The 25,998-nt window shown below is 38.4% G+C and overlaps 1 protein-coding gene across 9 annotated transcripts in view; it reads left to right on the plus strand.

Annotated features, from left to right (window-relative positions):
* FAM172A (family with sequence similarity 172 member A) overlaps positions 1-25,998 on the plus strand; it is a 244,424-nt gene that overhangs the window by 823 nt on the left and 217,603 nt on the right. For 5 of the 9 annotated variants that reach the window (XM_015849692.1, XM_015849696.1, XM_015849699.1 and 2 more), the window contains exons 2-3: positions 17,665-17,788; positions 24,551-24,652. In XM_015849692.1, the coding sequence (XP_015705178.1) occupies positions 17,683-17,788; positions 24,551-24,652 (208 nt within the window). In that variant the 5' untranslated portion in view covers positions 17,665-17,682. Of the gene's footprint in view, positions 1-14,955; positions 14,978-17,664; positions 17,789-24,550; positions 24,653-25,998 lie in introns of those variants that run through there. The other 4 variants (XM_015849701.2, XM_015849698.2, XM_015849693.2 and 1 more) reach the window with 3 other exon arrangements.

A 25,998-nucleotide genomic window follows, 5' to 3' on the forward strand; every position in this document is an offset into this window, starting at 1 on the left:
GAAGCCGTGAGAGATCTGCAGCACAGGTTTTACTGGGAGCAGCTGACAGAGCTGAGATTGTTCACTGTGGGGAAGAGGAGGCTCATAGGAGACCTCATGGCTCTTTCCAGTGACCTGACAGGAGGTTGTGATGAGGTGGGGGTTGACCTCTTCTACTGGGTTGCAGTGATAGGATGAGACAGAATGGCACCGAGTTGCTCCAGGAGAGATTTGAGTTGGATATTTGGAAGATCTTTGCTGAAGAAGTAGTGCTGCAGTGGCACAGGCTACCCAGGGAGGTGGTGGTGTCACCATCCCTGGAGGTGTTCAAGAGCCATGTGGTTGTGGCAGTGAGGGACGCGGTCAGTGGGCATGGTGAAGTTGGCTGGGGATGAACTAGATGATCTTTTCCAACCCTTATGACTACAGAACTTAGGGAAGTAGCTTTTATTTTGAATGACCCCCTTGCTAAGTGTTGGTTGGGCAGTTAGGTTACTCAGTTTGTTGTTATGGAAGATGTGATGTTGTGCATCTCAACAAATGCATACACTGCCTGTTGAAGAAATGTTGGCTTTCCTCCTTCCCTTTCAGATAATTAGCTCTTAGCCACTGCGCTGCATGGGCCCAGCTGCTGGGTCCCATGTAAGCCAAATTGACATGTCCTCAAAAAGCACAGCATGCACTTCACTGCATTTCCATGCAGTGTTTTTGGATAAGGAGGTAAGTTTGAGTAAGCACCTAGCAGGCCTTGGGCACAAGGCACATGGTAGGTGAGAGGTATGTTAGAAAATCAGAAGCAGCTGGAAGACAGCTCAGTGTCACTGGTCTGAACTGTACAGTAGTTTGGAAACAGGAAAATGGTGCCAGAGAGGAGGGCTGTATCAGCATTTACCCTCACAATAACAGGTGGATACCTTGTACTCACTAATGTTTTCTTGCAGTTCTTCATAAGTGTGTAAGCAAAAGAGGATGCAACTTGTGTTACCCACCACAAAGCGGTCTGATTGTGTCGGTTAGAGAAAGCCAGGAGAATATTACAATTACCTATTTTGTAATCATGTAAGAAAAGGTTACTATGCTGTAGCATACAGACAGTGAAAATATTAGCTTTACAAGACAGGTGGTCTGTTGGGCAGCCTGAGGCAATGCTGCTGCAGTTAAGCGGTGGCAGCAGCATGTCCCCTTGTGCTCCCTCTTGTTCCCTGATGTGCCACTGCCCAAACCCGGTGGGTTAACATGGTTGTGATATTTATAGTGCTTAAGCTGACCTAACACTTTTTGTCTGAAATAGGTTAGCAGGTGCTGGTAGGCTTAGGAACGAGATGAAAACTTCCAGCAGGCCAGCGGTACCAAGCAGTTGGAGGCAGATGGGCATCATCATTTCAGAAGCATAGTGCATGCTGTGAGTGCTGGCTGCCTTACTGAAATACCTTTAATTATTGCAGCTTTCTCACCAGAGTCTGGATTTTGCCTTTTTTCCTCAGATTGCCTTTTCAGTGGCTGTGGCCAATTATGACTATATGTTAATCTGTTAGTTGACTCTTTACTGAGCTGTCTTCTGTTTCGTAGTTAGCTAATGTTTGGGAAAGTTTCTCCTTGTAATTACTCAGTGGGGAGTTATGTTTTGGTCTTTCATCCTTTAAGTTCACAACCTATGGTGTGTTTTTTTTTTCACCCTTGAAGACACAGCTCTGAGGTTTTGGAGGTTTTGTCCATTCTGGTCTCTATAGAAAAAGTTCTGAATGCGAATCTATTGCTGGTACTTTGAATTTGACCTGCAGTTCCTTTGGGGAGCAGTATGCTGTGGTGACTGTGGAGTTTTGTACGTTCACAATAGATTCGTGGAATTCTTTGAAGTAAAAAGTACGCATGCAAAAGATGAATGTGTATCTTTTAAAAACAAAATTCCACTTACTTACTGAAACAAATTATTTAACAGTGGGCATGAAGACATTTTCTTACGAAACTTAATGCTGTCCTATGATTTTTATTCCATCTTTCAAGACGTGTTTCTCTTTCTAACTGTGATTATATATATATCTATGTAGTCTTTAGATCAGTTTCACAGATTTGTACTCAGTGAGATTCTTGAAGTAGAATTCAATCTGCTGAAATGGTTTCTGCATGGATGTTTTTTACAGTTTCATAGCATCATGGTTAGAATGTGCATCATATGTATTTATATAAATTTTAATTTTATTTTATCTTATTTCTTACTGGAGTGAGGACTTTAGGTCAGGAAGCAAATCCAGCAAACACAGAACTTCACAAATAAAATGCTGCTTTCCAGTTGTGTCAGCTTGCTCACAAGCACTGTTGGGTGCCTTCATCTCGAAGGATGTAGGAGGGGCTGGGAGAAGGAAGAAGTAAAGGGCCATTTGCTCTGAGGCTTCAGCAGATGGTGAACCTACAGCCTCAGTTGCCTTCTACATGGGCTGACTGTGGGAACAAGCCCCCTCAGCAGTTTCTTAAGCTCTCTACTAATATGAGTTAATTATTGATGATGCTGCTAGTTAGAATGGTGTCCTGCTTTGTGGGCTGGTGCTGTTGTTATGCCACTGCTTTTACTCCTGTTGCACTCTCCTGGAGGAGGGTTTCAGCCATATTAAGGTCCTGCTCATTGAAACCTCCCCAGTACTGCAATGAATATTCTCTTGTGCTGGTATCCAACATAGAAAAGGTGCACTACATGGAGCTGATCAAGCTAATTTTAGGTGCATCTGCTTTGTAGTCACTTTGGTATCTAAGTAATTCAGCTTCTGGCTGCCCAGCATATATAGAAAGAGAACAGTCTGTGTTAACCCTGCTGTATAGACATTTTAATTTTGTAATTTGTCATTTAAAATACTTAAATAAGTGTTCTCTCAAAAACTGTGTTATTACACAAATTAATGTATGTTTACTACTGGAGTAAATTTAGGAGACTTTCTGTTAGCAAATAGGGTAGCTTTTTTTCTGACTGGCACAGGAAAAAGATGCTTCTTTATCTGTAAAAGGAGAAGTGCTGGTTCCAGTTGAAGATGCCTATGTGTCTAGTATCTTGAACTGCAGATGAGCAACTCTTGCATTGACTGAAGGCAGGCCTGTATCTGAAGCACCAGCAACACTAAGCGTTGAAGTGTTTGTTTCTTGATGCTTGTTTATTTAGTACTGTTTAAGTTTTTGCATGTTTTTTGTTGTTTATCATCAGTTGTTCATAAGGAAATTTTCCTGATCACTGCTGATTTCAAGTTTGAGCTAAAAAGTTGTAGATTTTTTTTTTTTTTGAAAAGGGCAAAATGCAAAATGTTTTTACCTGTTTTGAAATAAATCTTGATTATTCTTAACTACTACATGTAGATAAAAGATTGGAAATTTATTAAGTAGCTTTGGAAATTGGGAATTATTCCCTAAGAAGGCTTGTCTGGATTTGTCTGTATATAAGCTTCATAAATTCACCAATTTCTGTTAACAATTAAATGTTCTTAGATACTTGGTTTTGAATTCTCTGGACATTTCAGCTGCACTGTACTATTCTGCTGACATACTGAGCTTTCTTCTTGGCATCTTTGTTCATGACAAAAGCTGCTGCTGAGACATAGGAGAAATGGGTTATCCTGTTTCTCGTCTTGCTTGGAGGTTGTCTGTATTTTTATTTATATATATATATATTTGTCTCAGGAAGAAGGCAGAGTAGACCTCATTCTAGTTTTATTTCTGATACATGCTGGCAGCTAGCAGTTCTGTTGAACTTTGCAGCTGCCATATAACCTCTGTGCTGGAAGGAAAACACTCCTGTTTTTTTATGTAGTGACTACTTGTCTGAGTAGATGAACAGGATGATTCTGATTGACTCTGTTGTCAGTGTACCAAGTACACTCCAGGCTGGTTTGGATGTTGTGTCAAAGATCAAATTCAACAGATAGTGTGGTTGTAGTTTCTTTTAAAATTCTGCAAGCCTTGGTTCACAAAAACTTGAAATTCACATTTGAGTGAATATCATATTTATGTATTGCACCACTAGCATATATACCATGCAAATCTCAGTCTTGTTTAACTGAAAATGGTGCTAAGCCATATTCATTCTTTGCTTTTTTCTTCCTTGTCCTGATTATAGGCAAGCAAATTTGATAGCATCTGGCTTTTTTGTTGTTGTTTCCAACAATAAGCTTGTAATTCATCCTACAGAACACACTTGTGAGTATTGATTGAGAGGATCAGATTTAAGTAGAAACTATCACCACAGTTAAAAACAAAACTGGAGACATTTTTTTAAAGAGATGTATATTAACAGGAAGATTTGGCAGTGAAAGGGATACTGGAGAACTGCATTGTACGTAGGCTGCTCTGAAAGTAATGCCACCTCTTTATTGCTATGGAAACTATGACAGATACAAAGTTTTCAGCTATAAAACACTGTTTTCCAACATATTCACTACCACTTGCTTTGCGTTTTCGCCAGCAATAAACAAGACCCTGCATGCTGTGCTCATGAAAATCTGCATCAGCAGAGGTGATCCACTGTTTCACAGCTGCTATGACAGTGCTGTTGCTAGGAAAATGTTGCCTTTCACTGCTCCCAATGGATGTCAGAAGGCACCAAATCCAGACTATACAGTGAGTGTGGTAGAATGGTCTGGCCAAGATGGACAGTAAGCTCCACCTCCACCATCTTAAAGCTGTTGTGGGGCCAGGAGTTACTGTGTTGCAAGAGAAATGATGTCTTTTTCTGTGGTTTGACTCTGGAAGTTTGAGCCTTGGGCTTTGTCGGTGTTACATCTCGTTACTGGCAGTGACACCATCGAGGACCCTGTCACCTTCAGCCTATTATTGGTTCAAGTCCTCACAAACTTGCATACAGTGTACTTTCTGTTCCTCTGTGAGCAACTGTGGGACTCACTTGGATCAAACTTTGGAATATTCTGATGTTGCCTCTGTCCAGTACATTTGGAGCTCATCTCCCAACTTATGAGACCATATTAATGCAACTGTCCACATCCAGCCAATGAGAAGGATTTTTAGAGCAAATAGAGATGTCAAAATCAACAAAGCTGTTCATATTGCACTCATATTTGATATGTTGTAGTCAGTCAAAAAATAATGTATCATCTTATTTTAATTTAAATGCTTACATTTAGGAGCAAGAAAATTTGAAATTTAGAAGAAGAAATTACTGATTACCAGTGATAGAACCTTTTTTGTTTGTTTGTTGTTTTTTTTTCTTTGTCTTACTTTGGCTGTCTGTGTTTCCTACTTGCCCATGTTCAAACTAGCTTAAAAAGTTCTCATAGAGCAGTGATTTTCCTGCCATTTTCTGTCGTCCCACCTCAGTTTTACCAGCTAATGGAGTGAATCTGGAAGTTGATAATTGAAAGAAGAAAAAAAAAAAAAGGATAAAAAGAAATAAAGGAAGTTTTCAGTCTGAACAGCTCCCTGCACTGGTTTTACTCAGATCTGATTCCGAGTTGGTTCATGGTGCATTGCTACAAACACTTCTGTCAGCACAGCTGAGGTGGTAGCATGGGTAGGGGGTGGGACTGCTTAAGTCGTTTTGCAAAAATGTGTTTGGGAATATAGACCTTTGATTCTAAGTCCTGGGGGCAGGAACTGTCTTTGTTCTGCATTTGTTCTTTATGACACAGTGGGGTACTTGTTATGTCCGGATGAAGTCTAGCGCAGCTTTCTCTTGGGTTGGATTTAACGTTTCTCAGCATAAGAAGTTGTCCTCAATTTTTTTTAATTTTTTTTTTTTAGAAATTTTAAACATGTTCTGATAATAGCAGTGTGAGAGCTCCAGGTTATGTCACTTGGTATTAAGTCCACTGTGATAACAAAACTTTATTTCCAACAAGGTGCAGCAGATACATAACCATCATGCCATGTGAGATTTCAAATCTGCAGCTAGCATCCTCACTTGTGCTTTATATCTTAAGATGTAATTTCTAGTTTTCAGCATCTTAGAAATAGATATCACCATTTTTGGCTTACAATACCATATGATTCCCATTTTTGCTTTGACTAAGTAGGTTATGGACCTTGCATTACGTTCATGTGAATCATGCCACCAACTTCACATATATAAGACAGGTAGAATGTACATTCCTGAAAGACTGCTTTAACATTGTTATCTTCCCAACATCATTGTGGAGTTGTTTGTTTGTTTCTCTTTTAATACTTTGTTATGATTATTCTGTTTTCCTTGTTTTTCTTTCTACTGAATTATTTGAGTAGTAAGAAAAATTACGAGGGATCCTTAAGGAGCAACCATGAGAGGACCAAACCAAAATAACAAGAAGTTTGAGCTGCTGCCTGTGTGGGTAGTTGGTCCAGGGAAGGGAACCTGGGAGAAATGGAGTCATGCTAAGGTGGGAAGTCAGTTCCTTAATAATACCAACCCATACCTGCATCATTTTGGTGTCAGAGAGAAAATGTCAGTACCTGGTTGGTATTGTAGGGAAACTGAATTTTTCAAAGTTGGCATTACTCTGAGAAGCTCAGATTTTGCTGGATTAGCAATGACCTTAGGAAACATTTAAAATAACATTTTTGTTTTAAAAAAATCTTGACAACTGTTATCTTCAGAGAGTACTTATAACGGGAGTTTAAGAAAGCTTGATGGATATGGCAGGATTAAAGCATCTAGCTTTCTGTAAGAGGACTGTGGTGTGGATAATTTAGTATTTTGTTTTCTGTGCTCGTTCTAAACTTCACTTTTCATTGCAGTGCAGAATAGCAGATAAACTGCAGTGGTTTACTTTATGGGAAAGAGTGGTCAGTGAATTTCCTATGAGTACAGTTAATCATAGGTGCCCAAATAGGTTCTGGAATTGCCATCCTTGAAAACATTCTGAACTTGGATGGAGAAGTGCCTAAGCATCCTCTTGTAATAAGTCTCGCCTTCAGTAGGCAAGTTGACCTCCAAGGGTACCTTCCCAAGTGTGTGATTGTGTGGTATGGAGCCTCTGTGCTTTGAATAGCAGATTTAGCAAGATCTCCTTTTGGGTAAGGGAGGCATCCAGTTCAGCTTCAGTATGTAAAAATCTACAGTGATTCTACCAGTACAACACCTACTGTGCCCTTATAGTTGTTTGGACTTGTGCTGCAGCAGCATGGAACTGTCAGGAGTTGTTCCTCCACAGGCTGGGGGTGAGAGTGACCAGTGGAAGTGGACAGCAGGCAGCTAGGTCTCTGGAAAACCACTGGGGGTGTTCATAGTCCCCTGTTCCTTCTGCAGAATGAATGGTACTAGATGATGGGAGCAATCAGGAGGAGGTTTAGAACAGGTTGTTAAGTTGGCTGTATCTCTGTTTAAGCTCTTGATGTGAAAGGACAAATGAGGATAGCTTAGGAAGGAAGGAAATGGATTGATAGCTGGTGCTCTCAGGGTGAACTAAGGCCAACTGGGGCTGGAAACTTATGTGAAAAACTGAAGAAAATGGTTGAAAGGCAGTAAAATATGGAGGAGGATGAACTGAGTATGGTAGAAACGTTATTCTTGAAGTTATTCTTGAGTTATTCTTGAAGCTTGGCAGAGGAAGGTCAATTGAGAAACTAAACAGCTGTGTACCAAGTGAGCATCTTCATTCTGTGTGCTCCAAAAGGCAGAAATGTGTTGGGGGTGGGGAAAGTGACTGACTTCACTTTTCTAATGACTTGGATGATAATGACAGAATGAGTACATTTATTACTTTACGGGAAGTAGCAGACCAAGTTCTGTGAAGAGTAACTTCAGAATTTCAAATGGCTTTTAGAAATTAGAAAACAACATGAAAGAAATAATACAGTAGGAAAGAATAAATGTGAAGGAGCATGCTTAGGCTAGATAGTTCCCTCTATAAGTGCTAAATAGCAGTAATTACACATAAAGTAATTTTTGATTTTAGGTGATTCATAGTCTGAACATGAGTCAGTAACATTATGCTGTTGTAAAAGGAGTAATCATTCTGGGGTATTTGGTTAACAGTTACGTATTTGAAAATGTCATGATAATTTCATTCTTCTACACGTTGCTTGTACTTGGTCGGTATGAGGTATCACATTTCCCCACATTTTCTGTGGGGAAAGTCTTCTGGGGGAAAATACATGAATTCTTTAGTCTCCAGGGGACTAAGAAAGACATGATTACAGTATGCAGGTATGGAAATGATTGCTAAAGGACTTATACAAAGGACATAGATTTCCAAACTGCTGATAATCAGAAGCTAAAGGGTTGTGACAAAAGACATTCAAGTTAGAAAAACTGAAACATCGTGGCAGACAGGACTGTTACAGAGAGTTATAGTTTCCCCAACCCTCCCTTCCAGATCCCCTCTTTTCTGTAGGCTAAATAACACCTGTTGCCTTTGGCACTCACAAGGCTTGTTCTCCAGACACTTCCCTAGCTTTGATTTTCTTCACGTTTTTTGTATAAGATTGGAGTTCAGTGCATGGGAGCTGAACTAAATGTGCATGAACAATCTCAGTTTTGATATTTCCTGGTACTTACAGAATTAACTGTTTTCAGAGTGTCAGTGGTAATGCTGACATACATATTTATTTTGTGCTGCCATCTATGGAAAGATAGTGTGGATAGTTTTTAAGGCTCCATGCATCTACAAAGTGATTTTATCCAGCTTGAAGACCTTTTAATGAACCTGAAAGAGTGACTACCAATAGAACGAGTTACATCCAGTATTGTCAGATTTCACATTTGCCTTTTTTGTACCAATACTCCTTGAGGTTGGACATTCCTATCTCTCTCAGCCTCTTAGTGAGTTCAAATGCTCTACAAGGGTTACTCCTTGAAACCCTTCACTGGACTCCCTAAAGGTATGCTCATGTCTATTCTGCTGGGGAACCCAGAGCTGCTGGCACTGTTTTTGTAAAGCAGCCCAAGATGTTGTTGCCAGGATCTTTTTCACTAATTGACTTCTTCAGGTCTCACTTGAAATTTTGAGTGACCTTATACATACAGTCTAAGAAGAGTTTCCTGCTCTCTTCTAAATTGTGGAATTTCCTCTTTCCAAGTTGAAGCAGCTTGCAGTGATATTAATTATGTTCTGAGAAGCTTTAGAGACACCCAAAAAATCTGTCCATTGAAACTAAGACATTTGCCTGAAATGTCTCCTGCGAGATTGAGAAATGTTTTAAAACTGAGCCATTTTTAGGTATAGAGTTATTTTGGTAGTCGCTTTCCATTTAATTTGAAGTTCTGCGTCAGATGGAAACAACCAAACTGTTTGCATCACTCCTAAGAGAGAAGTGGGAATGTATTTACTGGTACATTGATTTAACAAAGTGAACAATGACTTAACAAAATTTGAGATGGCTGAATACACTTGGGTATTTGCAGCATAGGGTTAAATATGCTCACACAGGAGACCCTGTTGTCAAGTTACAAGGTTCCCTCTTCATTTCTAGAGATTTTGAACCACGGGGGTAAGGAGCCTAGGTGCATCTGAATCTACTTCTAGTCCCAGACTTGGTCAGTGGTTTTATGTCTACGAGAGTACATGTGCACAATCAAAGATACAATCTTAGACAAACTAGACAAGTTTAAAACTAATCGTCAGTTATCAAGGATCCGTATCAACAAGGCATCAAGGTGTAAGGTATTCTGTACAGGAGTAACCTCAAGAGGTATTCCTGCTCAAGGGAGATCCTATCATGCAGGAGAGCTCAAGACTTCTGGGCTGCTCACTTTTCATGAGTAAAGTGCTAGGTTCCTATCTACCACATGCCCATTTGGCACCTTTAGAACCAGATTTCTGCTACTGGTTGTTTGAGTACCCAGTTTGACAACGTGTTGTGGTCATCATCTGTCTTGGCAGTGCTTTGATTGTTACCAGTCCTGAACAAGATCTTTGATGCCTCATTGTCCACAAGAACAAGAGCTTGCTTATAACAGTGGGGCTGAAGGAGGATGTTGGGAGCAGGGTGCGACCACACTATCTTAACTTCATTACTGATTTTCATGGTAGTTAGATACCTGGCTAGTTAGGGCATATTCTACGTTTGTTGCATTAGTTTTGAGGTCAGTGCAGCTTAGCAGGTAAAGCAGAAGCCACACATGCAACCCCAGGAAAACAAGGCATCTGTTTCCTACTTCCAAACTGGAAGGCAGATTGTATATGATGATATGGATTGTTGCAAACTTTTTGCATTGCTGAAAGTTTTCTTTACTAATTCATTTTATGTAAGGATGTGTGGGAATACAAGAAAAGCTGTTCAGGGCAGCAGCTGTGGAGCAGGATAAACAGCATGAGAATGAAGGACACCTCTAGAAGGAGAAGAAGGGACTCACAGTTCTGATTGGATATGTGCCTGCATGGGCAGTTGAAAAGTGTTTGGTAGAATGCTCTGTTGACGTAAAGGTGGTTGGAAAAGTTGTAAGGGCAGATGGGAAAGTTAGAAAACAAAAACTTGTGAGGGTATATAAGGGATGTGAGAACTTGTAATAAAAGATTTGGATGGTTCATATCTGAGTCCATGCCTCAAATGCTGCAAGGATGCTTTTAGAGATAACACTAATTCAGCATCTTGCAAATTTTCTTAAAATTCATCTGCTATGTGAGAAAGTTGATAGCATGTTTTACAGGAGTCTCTTGTTACACTGGATGAGGCTGATGATAGTTCATATTTTTCCATGAAATACACTATATACTGTATCTGTGCTTTTCTTGCATTCGTTTCCATGTAGTTTTAGGAAGCAATGTGGTCAGCTGCTGTAGAGAGGTGGACAGAAGAATAAGTGCCATAATGCAGACAGGCCTTAGTTATGCATGTAGTTTTTTTCATGTGATTTGTGTGGCTTAGGTATTATCCACGTGGAAGACAGTAGTGCAATGGATTTTTTACTCAAGTCCTGCAATTACTATAACTGTATTGATAAACTCCATTGTGGCTATTAAATTTTTTCAGGTATTGGAGTATTTAAATGAATAAGATATGTTTAACAGCAGTATTCCTTCTGAATAATCATCTAATCTCAGTCTGAAATTGTTAACAATTCAAGTATACTCTATTTTCTGTGGCATTTCATTTTTGTTGTTAGTTATTGTAATTTTTGAGGATGATTATTTATTAAAGTTGACCCAAAGAATGATAAAGGAAGTTCTTTGTCCATTGCTGCTCGTATTAAATAATACTTGGAATGATAAAGGAATCCTTGAAGATGAGAGAAGTGCTGGTGGTGTGTCAGTGCTTGATAGAAGAGGGTAGGTCAGTGCAGACAGTAATAGATTGGACTGTCACAACTTGGTTAAATGAGTGGAATATTAATGGAAAATTATATTAATAATTAAATGAGAATAAACTTTATTCATTCAGATTATGGGTTTGCTTTATTACAGTTAGTGCTGCAGTGTAATTTAATATTAGGTAAACTGACTACTTAAAATAAGTCACATTCAAACTTCAAGACTGTTCAATGTAAGTTAAATAGCTGCTTCATGAGGAACTTAATTTCTTCCTTAGAAAGTGTAAGTAAGAAGAGAGAATTGGCGGTGTTTTAGTCTGATACTGAAGTAGTGGATCTTGATGATAAACTGATGTCTTCAGTAGCCTCACATGCTTATTTCTCTTGTTTAGGATTTAATTTGGGATAGCTTCCATTCGTGTTAGATAATGCTGTATTTTTTGTTAGAAGGGGACTGGATGGTGATATTAATTCCTGCATGTGTACCTTCTAGTAAGAGATAGAGAAAAGTGGTATGTCCCAGAATGCTGGGAGCACCCCTACTCTCCCCTAGGCTCTTTTTGTGCTTCCTCTCAGTTGAGAGTCTTGAGGAGGATTGAAAGTACTTTGCTGTGTGCTAGGATCTGGGCTAACAGCCTGTGTTCATTGCACCTTCAGCCACTTTGTCAGTTGTATTTTCAAGAGTCTTCAGTTAATGGCACATAATTCTTTTGAAAGTCAAACTATTAAGAGCAGAGTTAGGGAGGGGGAGAAAAAGTTAAAGAACTAGGCACATACATATCTAGGTAGCTTTTGGTGGTAGCCAAAGCAGAAATGATTTCCCAGGAATTTTCTAGTCTCTCCCTCTTTGTAGTGGTCCTACAAATTACTTTGGTGTCCCTCCTAAGAGAAGGTTCTTTAAATAGTCTTAGAGTTTTTCTGGTTTTAGAGGTCTTTTTCCCCTTCCCAGCTGACCGATGGGATTGCTTGAGAGAAGCTGACATTAAAAAAAAAAGACTAAAAATTCAGTCTTTGTCCTCTAATTGCTTAGTATGTACACAGATGAGACTGTTGAGAGTCAGTGTTCTCCACCCCATCTTTCAAGCCAGAGTCCTGTTAAAACCAGCAGTTTAAGGCAGTCATCTTAGAAATTCATCCAACACAATTTTCTTTTATATGAACTGTCACAGGGCAATTATAAAGTAATATTGTGCCAATATTACTTATCCTTGCAGTGTACACCGTGAGAAAATATGATGCTGTAATTAAAGGCCATTTCACACACAACTGTTAGTCAAATTTGTGTTTCTTCAACATTTCTTTTTGTCCCCATTGCTTGGTGCATAGCCCTGTATAACTGTGGAACAACACAATGCAAATCTTACACTGCACATAACATTACTACATGTCACGTGGACTTTATTTGAGGCTTTAATTGCAATGTAGTAGTTCTTCATCAACAGTGATTCTTTAAATTTTCCCTGCCATCTGCTGTGTGTAGAGGATTCTCAGTGGCATTTCTGTGGTAGGTGATGGTAGAAAAGTGATGGTGACATTAATGCCCTGCTCTACAGCATAGACTCAACTTGAGTGGTGAGCTTGGAAAAATTAGAAGAGATTTTTCCAAGTTTTATAACTGTAATCTTGCAATCCCTGGTTCTGAGCATTGAAGCAGATTGCTCAGGTTGAATGCCCAGAAAATCAAAGAAGTACAAAAAGAGATTATCTGAGAACATTTTGTTTGACAGGAACTGAGTCATTTAAGAGCACCATCACATTCTTCGTTTCAACAGTTATCCTACAAACCATTCTTGTGCCTCCGCTGCAGGATTGCTTTTTCTGTCTCCAAAATTACTTGCACAATTCAGTAGTCACTGCCCATCTGCTTCAACCAGAGAAATGGGGATACTCTGCATGCTTATAATATATGGAAGATCAGTGCTTTAGAGAGTATTATGTTAAGCACTTGATGTTTCTGCTGCAGAAAGTTCTTAGATGCTCATTTTGAACCTTCTGCTGGTTAATGATAAGACCATTATGTAAGTCAGAGGCTATGCTGAGGCTGTGCTTCCTGTTTTTGTATCCTTTTAACATGTTTATTTGATCATATCTACAGGCATATGGTTATGAAAGTCATTTTCAGCATTTCAAGAATGTTAAACTAAAATAATTAGAATTTCAGCGCATGAAGTTAAGCTGAATCTACCTCTTGTAAACAACCACATTGCTTGACACGATTGGGGCATTAATGCATGTAGCTCATAGTAAAATGCTGATTGAGCTTAAGGGGTGAATAACGTTAGAAGGTAGATCCTGTGCAAATAAATCAACCTCTAGTGGCAGCTGCAGTCTTGTACTTTATCAGCAAATCCCACCACCGTTTGTTAGAATATGAAGATAGACCGAGATTCAGGGACTTCGGGATTCTTGCCAATTTCTTTGTACTCAAGTGGTAAAAGATCCTGCTCTTCCAGCATTTATTCCTCTCCTCCTGTGTATCTCCCCTTCTGGCTTTTTTGCAACTGTATGGAGTGTGCTCTAGGCAAATAGGTAAGTTTTCTGGAAATTTTCTGTTATAAATGTGTACGAAAAGCAAGTTTTACTTGTGCAGATCTGGGCAGGCTCTGAGGGGAGAAGGAAAAGGCATGCACTGCATGCTAAGTTGATTCTCTGGCAAAGTTTCTGATCTCTGCAACATGGAGATGCCATAGCTTCTCATTAACAACAAAAATGGGTAAAAGATACTGCCACTGAACCTTCTTCATATACTAGATGTTGACATTTTAGCCGAACCTACTCAAAACCATTTAGTCTGAAGCAGACTGGAAATAATTGTCCTTCAGAGCTAAAGAGTGGGAAACATGTAAGAAAATAAGGTCTTTATAAGGAAAAAAAAGTGAAGTGTAACATTAATTGAAGCAATGTTATTGATGTTGAATGTCATGTCCTGTAAGCAGGAATAGATAAAATATAATTAGACAAACAAAAAAAAAAGTCAACTATGGATTACATTGTGTATTTTGTGCTTTGTCTGAGCCTGTATGGAGAAAGAACTAAGAACCCAGCTGTCATCCAGGTATCTATTTCAAGTAAAACTAGGTCTTAGTCAGCAGGAACACTGCACTAACTTAATCCCTACTTGTCCTTTGCTTAGAATGTTGGTTTACAAAAAACAAGACTAATTCAGCTGTCTTGTAATAAAGCATTGTAACCAGGCATTCTCGTGACTCATATTCAGATAAACTAGACAGATTTGTGCTGACTGAAAGTGCCAGTGTTTTCTTCTGTGGTGCTCTTGTAATGGGTTAGTATTGCAATTATTTATGTCCTTGGAATATTTGAGCCACAAAACATTGACTTTATTTCAACTATCACTAACATAGGGCAAAATCTTATTCAGAGGTTTTTTTGCTGTGTTTCTAGCTGGGTTTGAATCTTGAAAAAAAAAATAAATTAAAAAGTCTCTAAAAATCTGTTCGTCTCCATTTGTTTCAGAATCAGAATACATTAGAATATATACTTTGACACTGCTCATTTTCAAATCAAGCACTATCAAGGTCCAACTTTTTGGTACTACTTCACAAAAAAGAACATGAAATATGCATACGTATTACCATAAGTGTGCAGATGTCTATTTTGTTTGTTGTTTTCAGACTCAGTTATCATTTTTTGTGAACCTTCCAGTTCTGCAGTTTTATTAATAGGGGTGTGGTGAAAACGCAGCCTTCCTGTCCCATACGAAGCCAAAATATTTATGATGTCAAATAATATCCAGTATTGCCAGGCATTGAGGTTGAAGAATACATCTATTTTGTGATAGATCATTGAAGTTTGATTGCAAAAGCAAGATACTTGGAAAATAATGTAAGTTCTTGTGGCAATAATAACTGTTGTCTTTAGGTCGTGTGCTTGTCTTTAGCTACTAAAACAAACATGTAAAAAATGTTTTATAAAGAATCATCTAAGCATGTTTAAAATAATCTCTATTTATTGTGAGACAATTTATGAATGACATTTGTGAATTCTGCAAGTGATTAATATGTGGAGTTCAAGATCAGTGTGGCCTAAGAGTAATGCCTGGAGTGAACTACAGTTCCTGCTTTTGCCTGTCAGGAAGTATTCAGGGAGCTCTGTAATGTTCCAGCTGTTTGTTTCTAGACCATCAGACTCCAGCTCATTCAACATCTATTTGTGAAAGAAAGGAAATCCAACCCTCTCATCTAATTTCTTTTGTTTCTCATTTAAACAGATATCAGTGAGTGTTTCAGTGGTATGCTTGTTTCATGCAAACAATACATAAAATTCCGTGTGCTTGTTTCATCCTCATTCTAATATCAAGTCCTCCCTCCAGTGGCTGCTGTAACAGTTTTTTTTACTTTGACAAAAAGAATTGGAAATTCTAACTCGAAGTCAAATTGAGTGTTATTTCTTTATAATTGCCATTTCTAAGTTTAATAGAGAGCCTGTAAGTTATTGGTCTTTCCTCAGTGGCCAGATCTGTGTCAGCTACCAGGTATATATTGTAAGCACAAAAATGGCTGAAATTCTTTGTCACTGCATTAATTTTTCAGAGTAGTTTGTGGGAATTGTTTTACGATGTTGAATCTGCAGGGATAAACTCTTAACCTGTTGAGTAACAAGTTTTTAAACACTTGTATGTGACTAGTGGCTGCATTGACTGAACTATATTCAATTATGAATTTTCAGATGTCATGTAGGGAGGACTACGCCAGAATAATTTTTATCTGACTTATCACAAATCAATACCACCATAACTTTCTGGCAGTTTCTGTAATTGTAATTGGTCTGGTTTCGCTTGCTTTTTAATGTGATTAATTGGAATGTGCATGATTTTATTCTGAGTACAGACTGATGATGGGCAAGATTTTCTGTCTGGTCATCTTGGCAGTGAACAGCTTGAAAGTATCTGAGAAACGTAGTTCAAAAAATCCACGCATGCAAATCAACATTTGAGTCATTTTAATACCTATATTGAATATGTTAGGTGCCAGAAAATAGAAAAAATTTAGCTGTGGCTTTGCTGTCCTTTTTATTGATTACTTCTGTTGTCAGTTCTAACATGATTACAGTGTTAGCTCCAGGATGGTCATTTTAACTTAATCATGTGGAGTTGTGCCATTTTGTTTAATTTTTATTTGTTAAGTGCATAGTCAAAGTAGAAGTTTCTAGATGGAATTATGTTTATAAGGTACTTGGACAGTGTGTTGTCATTTTACAGCAGCTTGGTTGTAACCATCAAGGAAGGCATCAAAATCTAACCAAGTCCAAACTTGTAGAATATTGTCTTGAATGACAACTCAAAAAAATAATAATAATAATTTTAAAAAACAAATCTTCTTAGTTAATAACTGTCAGCTCCTTATGTTAATTTTTTTTCTTTATCTACAAGAAAATGTTTCCAGTAGTATTTCTCTGTTATAATTTCTGTGAAGAAAAAAAATATTTTGTAAAACATCCCCTGCCACTCTGTGTCCTTACCAAGTTTTATTTATTTATTTATTTATTTATTTCTCCTATTCTTACAATGAACTACTTAAAAAACATTTTGAATTCTTCATTTATGGTTGCAAATGTTAGGGAGCAAGTAGTACAGTGGGCAAATCGTATTGCTCTTTGTTTAAAAGTTGCAAGTTGCTACAGAGTTGAAGTTCATGTAGATTTGTCCATGATGAAGTATATATTATGGAGAAGAGTTAAATAAATTGTTCATGACTGACAGATGAAACAACTAAAAGAACAAAGGAAAAAGGAACTCAATACATAGAAGTCTTTTTATTGAAAAGGGAGAAGCAATGATTGTGATTTGGTGGCTTGCTCCCTTGGTGTCAGATTCAAGATGAAGGGGCCTGGATTGCCTTCTGTGCAATACTAAGAAGTTAGACCTATTTTGTATGGATATTATCGCCTAGTCTGTACCTGGACATTTACTGTATAAGTTTCAGTGCAGATAATGGTTTTAAGCTGTACTCCTTAGTATAATTTTAGTAAAAACTGAAAGCTATATAATACAGTAAGAATAATTGAATCTAAGTAACTGAAGAAGAAAAATCAGTAGAGATTTTGGAAGTTCTGATAATTATGTTTAGTTTTGTTTGTATTTTCTCCTGTTGCCCTTGATTTCAAGTGTGGTGCTTCTCTAAAAGGTTAATCATTTGCTGCTCTTATGTTAGATTTGCAATAAATGACTGTTGAATAAATCAGTGTCCCTTCAGGATTAGGGAGAAGATAGTATTTATTCTTGTGAATTCAAATCTTTGACCCCACATGGTAGAGGACTTTGTGTTACACTGTGTTATGAAACCTCCAAATCTGCGATAGCTTGATGAGACTTTACTGTGTTCAGTATACATTTTGAAAGAGAGAAATTAGTCAATTTAAATTTTACTTTATATACTGGTTTCTATACTCAGGGGAGTTTTGTTTTGAAAGGAGTTCTGCTTTATATGCAGTTCTGTTTATATATGTGTTAGCAAATAAGATCTCTTGAAGTAGAAGTCAAATTTATTATGTCTAACTTGTTGATTTTTCAGATTGTCATTTGAAGATAGATGAACTTTTATTTTAATATTTTAAATCCGTTGACAGTTTGGGCAATGATGGCTCAACTCCAGCAAGGAGTCCCTGATGAAAAAGAAAAGACTACTGCATTAAAGGGTATGAATACTTTTGCCTTCTTTTCACGTATACAGAATTTTCAGAAACAGTTATTAATATTAAGGAAGGGAAAGTGCTTTGATCTAGCTATGGGTTAGAATCTCGGAATTGCAGTACTGGACGAGACAATTAGTCTCTATGTGTAATGTCCATTATCAGTAGTCTTACAAGATGATTTAAAAAATAATGATCTGTGGTAAGCAGTAACAGAGTAAGAAATCCATTAATTCTATAATTTTCATAATAATCCTTTGGTGCTTTTGTGATCTTATTTTCTGGAAGGTATAATTTAATTTTTGTGCCACTTATGTTTTAGAGTTAACTATCCATATTACGGCTTTTAAAAATCTCTTCAACTCTGTTACGTTAGCAGGGACACCGTTTTCAGAACATTTGTATCTGTATTGATTTTAAAGAATTTTCCTTGTATTTTATGTTTAGGAAAAAAATCACACAGTACAAATCTAAGTGATTTAGGGAAGTAAATTTCATAAGGGGAAGAATAAATGCAATAAATGACATTCTTAGAGAATTAGATTTGCACAAGTATATTATTAGAAATGTATCTTCTATTATACAGAGAGAGTAGAGATAGTGTTTCTTAATTTAAAACTGTGTATTTGAGGAAGGTTTGGTGAAAACCTGTGTGGTGCTTTATTCAGATCTGTACAAATTCTGTTGAATACATACTTAGGAAATTTTACTTAATGTTTGGAAAAGTAAAACTCCCACTTTAAACTTGGAATTAATTTCATTGTCTATTAAGGATTATCACACAAGAATCAGAGAGTCAGAGAATGGCTTAGGTTAGAGGAGACCTTAAAGATAATCTAGTTCCAACTCCCTGCTGTGGGCAGGGGTGCCAGCTGTTATATTTGGCTCCCCAGGATCTTTTCCAGTCACACCTGGAACATCTCAAGGGATGGGGCATCCACAGCTTCTCTGAGCAGCTAGTGCCTCACCACCTTCCGAGTGAAAAAACATTCTAAAATCTAATGTAAATTAGATTTTAAATTCCCTCTCTTTTAGTTTAAAGCATTTTTTCCCCTTTGTCATATCAGATGCAAAAGTCAGCCCACCTCCTGCTTGTAAGCCTCCTTCAAGTACTGGAAGACAGAAATGAAGTCTCCCTGGAGCCTTCTTATCTCAAAGAGGGTGGAGATTGTAGAGGAGATGGACCTGGAGGTATTGATTGATGCTCAGCTGAACATGAGCGGACAGTGTGCCCAGGTGGCCAAGAAGGCCAAGGACATCCTGGCTTGCATCAGAAACAGTGTTGCCAGCAGGAGCAGAGAGGTGATTGTCCTCCTGTACTTGGCGCTGGTGAGGCCGCATCTTGAGTACTGTGTTCAGTTTTGGGTCCCTCACTGCAAGAAAGACGTCAAGGCCCTGGAACGTGTTCAGAGGAGGGAAACAAATCTGGTGAGGGGTCTGGAGCACAGGACATATGAGGAGAGGCTGAAGGAGCTGGGGTAGTTCAGCCTGGAGGAGGCTCAGGGAAGACCTTATTGCTCTCTATAACTTCCTGAAGGGAGTTTGTAGTGAGCTGGGGCTCAGCCTCTTCTCTCATGTCATTAGTGATAGCACTAGAGGGAATGGTTTCAAGCTGCGGCAGGGGAGGTTCAGGCTGAACATTAGGAGGTATTAGTTCTCAGGAAGGATGGTCAGGCACTGGAATGGACTTCCCTGGGGGTGTTCAAGGAATGATTGGATGTCGTATTGAGGGACATGGTTTAGTGGAAGCTATTGGTAATAAGTGAACGGTTGGACTGGATGATCTTTTAGGTCTTTTCCAACCTTGGTGATTCTATGATTCTATGAAAGCTAAATAAGCCCAGCTCCCCCTGCCTTTCCTCATAGGAGAGGTGTTCCAGTTCTTTGATCATCTTTGTGGCCCTCCTCTGAACTCATCCCAGTATATCCGTTTCTTTGCTTTGATGGCCCCAGGCTTGGACACTCCAGATGGGGCCTCACACAAGAGTAGAGGGGAACAATCACTTCCCTCATCTCTTTTGATGCAGCCCAGGATACAGTTGGCCTTCCAGGCTGCAAGTACACACTGCTGGCTCACGGTCAGCTTTTTTGTTCACCAGAATCTCCAAGTCCTTTTCTGGAGCGCTGCTATTAATGCCTTCTTCTCCTAGTTTGTATTTGCATCTGGGATTGCCTTGACCCAAGTTTAACACTTTGTACTTGGCCTTGTTAAACCTCATTAGATTCTTATGTGCCCACTTTTTGAGTGTGTCCAAGTCCCTCTAGATGGGTGCTCTCCCTTCTACTGTGTCAGCTGAACCACTCAGCTTGGTGTCATCAGCGGACTTGCTGAGAGTACACTCAGTCTCACTGTCTATGTTACTGGTAAAGATGTTGAAGAGAAATGGTCCCAGGGCATACCCTTAGGGGACGCCAATTGTAACTGGCATCTATCTGCACATAGAGCCATTGACAACAACCGTCTGGCTATGACCATTCAACCAATTCTTTATCTGCCTAATATTCCAGCCTTCAAATCCATGTCTCTCCAATTTAGACATAAGGGTATGGTGTGGAACCATGTCAAAGTCCTTGCACTAGTCCAGGTAGACAACATCTTTTGTCCTTGCTATGTCCACTCATGCCATCATTCCTTACTAAAAAGCTACCAGATTGATCAGGCACAGTCTGCCCTTGGTGAAACCATGCTGTCTGTCTTGGATCATCTCCACATGCAGCAAATGCCTTAAGAAATGAATAATAATTAAAAATTTAAACTTAGTGGGAGGGCATGATTTTCTTAGTGTGGTCTGGTGAACTTTACTAAGCTATGGAAAGAAAGACCCCTGCAAGTCATTCAAATTTGAGTTCTGTTGAACTAGACTGTAATTTAGGAGTGGAAGAATGATTGATCAGATCTTGAAAGATTCTATGAATTTGTTATTACTAATAAATAGATAAAAGGCTAGTTGTGAGAGGAAAAATTACACTGGCAGATGAGTAGCTTCGTGTTTGGAGCACAAGCCATTTGAGGTCTTCTGTGGGACTCAGATTGTAGATGTACAGCAAGAGGTGCTTTAAATATTGAAGATAAGCTTCATATACTTCATTTACAAGGGCTGCTCTGAAAGTAATGCCTCATAGTTTATTATGTTGGCCATGATATCAGAGGTGGATGTGGGTGGTATGACTGTAGAGGTTGAACCTTCCTATTGATATTTCATTTTGTAGCCATGTGACTGATAGCAACAGAAGGGCAGACTGATAAAATGATGTCTGCCTCTGAAGGGCGTATAGAGCAAAGAACTTTCACTGAATTCCTCCATGATGAAAAAATGACACTCATTGACATTCATTAATGTTTGCTGAATGTTGATGGAGTCCAGATAGTGGATATGAGCACAGTGAGGTGGTGGATGATGTGTTTCAGCAGTGGTAGCAGCAACATGAAGGTCAAGTGATGTTTCTGTTGGCCACACACAACTATCACACCAAGAAATGAAGCTTGATCAGCTCATTTGCACAAGTCAGTGGTCTATAAGCAGGGAACTTTGTACAGAGCTGAGTATTGGCTGCAGTTCATTGGAAACAGTGGAATATTGCAAAGTTTGCATAATGTGCGTTCCGGGAATGCTCACAGAAGAATAGAAAGGACACAGTATGCAAGTTTATCAGCACCTACTGAACCCAGATCATAGAATCGCAGAATCAAAGAATGGCCTGGGTTGGAATGGACCTCAAGGATCATCTAGCCTCAACCCCCAGAGGATCATCTAGTTTCAAACCTAGTAGTCATCAGCCAGTAGACCAGCCTGCCCAGAGCCACAACCATCCTGGGAATGGGGTGATCCAGATGAGGCTGAAAGTGACAGGTTCCTGCAACTCTTGAACTTCCAGAATCAGACCTGAGAAGAAGACAACCTTTCTCTTCCCATATGATTATGTAAGGCCCTGTACCAATTTGAAGACCATAAAGCGTATTGCCAATTTGGGCTGGACTGACCCACCACACCTACTCTATAGGACAGATATTGCGACTTCTGACTTCTATCGGCTTGGGCCAGTGAAAGATGGACTGCATAATCAACATTTTTCTATCAATGACACTGTTGTATCAGCTGTGAAATAGTGAGTCTCCTTCACTGGAGCGGATTCTTATGAGTGGGGCTTGCAGGCTCTTGTTCATTGCTGGCAAAAATGTGTAGCTGCTGGTGATAACTATGCTGAAAAATGTGTTTTGTGGCTGAGAATTTGCTCTTATCAAATACCATTATTTTGCTCCTTGTATGTGTTGTAGTTTCCATGGAAATAAATAGGAGGCATTACTTTTCAGAGCAACCTATGTAGTATTGCCCTTGCTACTCAAGAGTTGCGTTATTTATATAAAGTAGCAGGCACTTAGTTGTAAACACATTTCCAAGCAAGAAGATAAGAAAAATGTTGTCTGGAGTCCCCTCCCTAAGGAGAGGTAAGGTGGCTACCTTTAATATTTTGTCTACCTTTACACTATGAAAATACAGAGGAAGAATAGCAAAAAAAAAAAAGTGGTGTTTATTGGTGATTTTTTTTTTCTTTATCATGTTGTCATTTGGTTGAGAACTAGAGCAACTAAGAACTTTCAAAGGATGATCCAGAAAAACAAGCTTAAGATTGATTATGTCATGGGACTTCCTGTCCTGTGGTAAATTTGATAAAACAGATTTGATGAAAAAGTGAGCTATGGTTTTAAAAACCTGCATTTAGAAATCTCCTAGACAACTTCCAATTATTGTATGGCTGTTTAGATATCACTGATGCTTAGGCACCACAGTATGAGTTTGAGAGATGTTGGTGTTACAAGGGTCCTCCAGCTTTACCCAGTGAAATCATTTAGGGAAGGAGGAGCTGGAAACAGTTGTATGGAGGCTGGAATAAATATCAGATCACTTGAAGACAGTTCCTTGGCTTGTTCACTTAGAATTCAAGAATGTTGAAGGTAATTTTCATAGAATCATAGAATGGTTTGGGTTGAAAAGGACATTAAAGCCCAACCAGCTCCAGCACCAGTGCCATGGACAGGGCTGCTTCCCAGCAGCTCAGGCTGCCCAGGGCCCCATCCGGACTGGCCTTGAACACTTCCAGGGGTGGGGTGACACAGCTTTTCTGGGAAGCTGTGTCAGGGTCTCACCACCTTCTGAGAGAAAAAATTCTCCTAGTGTTTAATTTAAGTCTTCCCTTTTTTTTTTTTTATAGCTGTTCCTCCTCGTCCTGTCACAATCAGACCACATAAAAAGTTATTCCTCCTCCTGCTTATAAGCTCACCTCCAGTACTGCAGGCTGCAATGAGGTCTCCCTGGAGCCTTCTCCAGACTGAACAAACCCAACTTCCTCAATCTTTCCCCATAGGAGAGTTGCTCCAGCCCTCTGGTCATCTTTGCAGCCCTCCTCTGGATGCACTCTTAATATCTCTACATCATTCTTGTGCTAGGGGCCCCAGGCCTGGACCCAGTACTGTAGATGGAGGCTCATAAGAGCAGAGCAGAGGGGGACGCCTCCCTTGCCCAGTGTCCCAATACTAGGCTTAAATAATGTGGGTGACATACAAGATTGTTACTGGCTGCAAGACTAATAATAAACATAATCATTCAGAGCGTACTTAGCTAATTATTTAAAATAATTAAGGGAAGTAAGTGTGGCTAATGTCAAATGCAGCAAGTTTAAAGAAAATCAGCCTTTTGAAACAATTGTATTTTTTTTGAGATACGAACTTAGATGGTAAATGTAATAAATGAGTGTACTTAGAATTCTCAAGGCATTTCATTGGTAATAGTTGAAATTATAATAGCAGAAGATCAGTGTAGCACTTCTGAACTGAGTATTTACGTGGTTTTCAAAATCGTGGAAAAAGTAGGGAAATAACTTTTCAGTGAAATCTTGCTCAATCATTTCATGCTGATACTTTATTAATCATCATATTTTAATGATCAGAAAGTATGTTAGAAAGATAGTATTTGTGTACGTGATGAGCAGTGAAGAGCTGATAGTGCTCTACTGCTTTTTATGCAGTAATATCTTAGAAGTAAGCAGAAGATGTTCCTATATTCTTGCTGCTGGTTAAATCTAAATCCTTAAATATAGAGTTTGAAATATTCAGGTTGGATTTGTTTTAGTGTTCTTTCATTAATGAATACAGGCTGTATCAGGATATATCATCTTATAAAACAAGGAATTTGAAAGGGATGTACATATTATGGCTTGCTAATAAAATGATGGTAGTTTTCTTTGCCTTGAGGATAGTGGTCAAAGGAAGGAGTCAAGACTGCACAGTCTGTTAGGGTATGGAAGGGTAACAGATGTTGTAATTGCAGCTGGTAAATGGCTGTGAGACAGCGTGTGTTTGATAATATGAGCTCTTTAAGCAGGCAAATGGGTCTATATTAATGCCATGATACTGAAACTAGGTAAATTAATGGTAAGAATCTGATGCATACTAGAAACCAGAGAGAGATTTTTGACGTTAAGTGTAACAAAACATTGAAAGAAAAGGCTATGTATTTGATGGTATCTGTTTCTGGACATTTTTTGCTCAATATTAGAGATAGACAGGTAAATAAATAAATTTGCTGTAGAGGAGGCATTGTACTGAACCTGGAGGAAAAATTCCAATAATTAAGTTATATGTTTAGTATTATGTAGGTTCTCCTTCCATCTTTAGCAACTACTAATCTTAATAAACTGTTTTTTTCAGTGATTATAAAGAAATAAAGATGACATAGCATGTATTATTTCATTTTTCTTTTCCTTTTTCAGATTTATTATCTAGAATAGACTTGGATGAACTGATGAAAAAAGATGAGCCACCACTTGAATTTCCTGATACTCTGGAAGGATTTGAGTACAGTTTTAATGAAAGTAAGTCATATATATGCTAACCTTAAAATTATGTTGAGGGGTTTAGTAACACATTTTAAGTCCTTATTAGAATTTTACGGTTTTCTTTTAAGAGTAAAAATTTAAGCCATAGGAAAATAGCCTTGAAAAGCTAGCTAAGTAATATGGTTGATTTTTTTTATCTTTTTTAACTTCATGAAACTGCCAACAAATCTCTCAATTCCTACCATACCGTAGGTTTGAGGGTTGTACTGTGTGTACTGTATGGTTTCCACTTTCTGTTGTGGAAATGTTGATACAGAAGTTCTGAAAATAATTTCTTTAGCATTAACGCTAAAAAGTAAAGGGCCAGTCACTCTTTTAAGAAATATTTACTGAGGTATTTTATTGATACAAAGGGAATAATGATTATTTAGTTGATAAGTTATTCCAGATATTTTATGAAAACCTATACAAAAAACACTTATAGGCTATTTATATTGACTTGCAAATGAGCATTGTGATAGATTGGCTCTTCTGTAGGTCAAGGTTTTCCATTACAGATAATTTCTGTGACTGAAAATCAGCTAGCAGAATCTATATGTTAAATAAGTAGTAGTATTTATAATTTCCAATGCATACATTTTAAAATCCAGCTGAGAAATAAGCCACTGAGCTAAAGTAATACCAGACTCCAGGAAAAGGGCTCTTTCAAGCTTGTTTGAAACCTGTAGGACAAATGGGGACATTTACAATTCTACTTCTTTGCAGTGCCTGTTCTGTGAACAGAGGAACTTTAGTTTCTAAATGTGCCTGTCTTACATCTTCCACTTTTAAAGGAAAAAAAGAGCTTTCCTTTAAATGATAGTCATTTATGCAACACTTAGCTTTTTAATACCCTGATGGCTTTCACAGGAAGGTACTTAGAGACTAAAAGTGTCATGAAAGTGATGCTCTGTCTTTGATGGGAGGGGTTCAGCTCTGTCACTTTTCAGCTCCTTATTTTTAGATCTGCACAGTATCTACTGTCTTCCTTACTGACTTCAGAGTTAATGGTTCATATATGGTTGATAAAAAGAGCTGAAATTTGAATTTTGGCAAATGATGTTCTAAAATAATGTTGCTGAATATTCCATCACTAACTTTACAGGCTGAGTGATTTCCAGAGAATGTAGCAAACACTGTTACGTACACTGCTGGTCAGTATGGCGAAAAAGATCTCTATCTTGCTTTTATACGAGTAATAAAAATGTGTAGTCTTATACTCTTTAATCATCAACACGTTTCTTTTTATGATGGAAAAAATAGAGATGATTTTTATGAGATTGGGAGGATCTTGAGAAGACAAGAGCACCAAAAAAAAAAAAAAAATAGAAAAGAAAAAAAAA

Source organism: Coturnix japonica, chromosome Z (genome assembly GCF_001577835.2).
Source record: "Coturnix japonica isolate 7356 chromosome Z, Coturnix japonica 2.1, whole genome shotgun sequence".
NCBI lineage: Eukaryota > Metazoa > Chordata > Aves > Galliformes > Phasianidae > Coturnix > Coturnix japonica.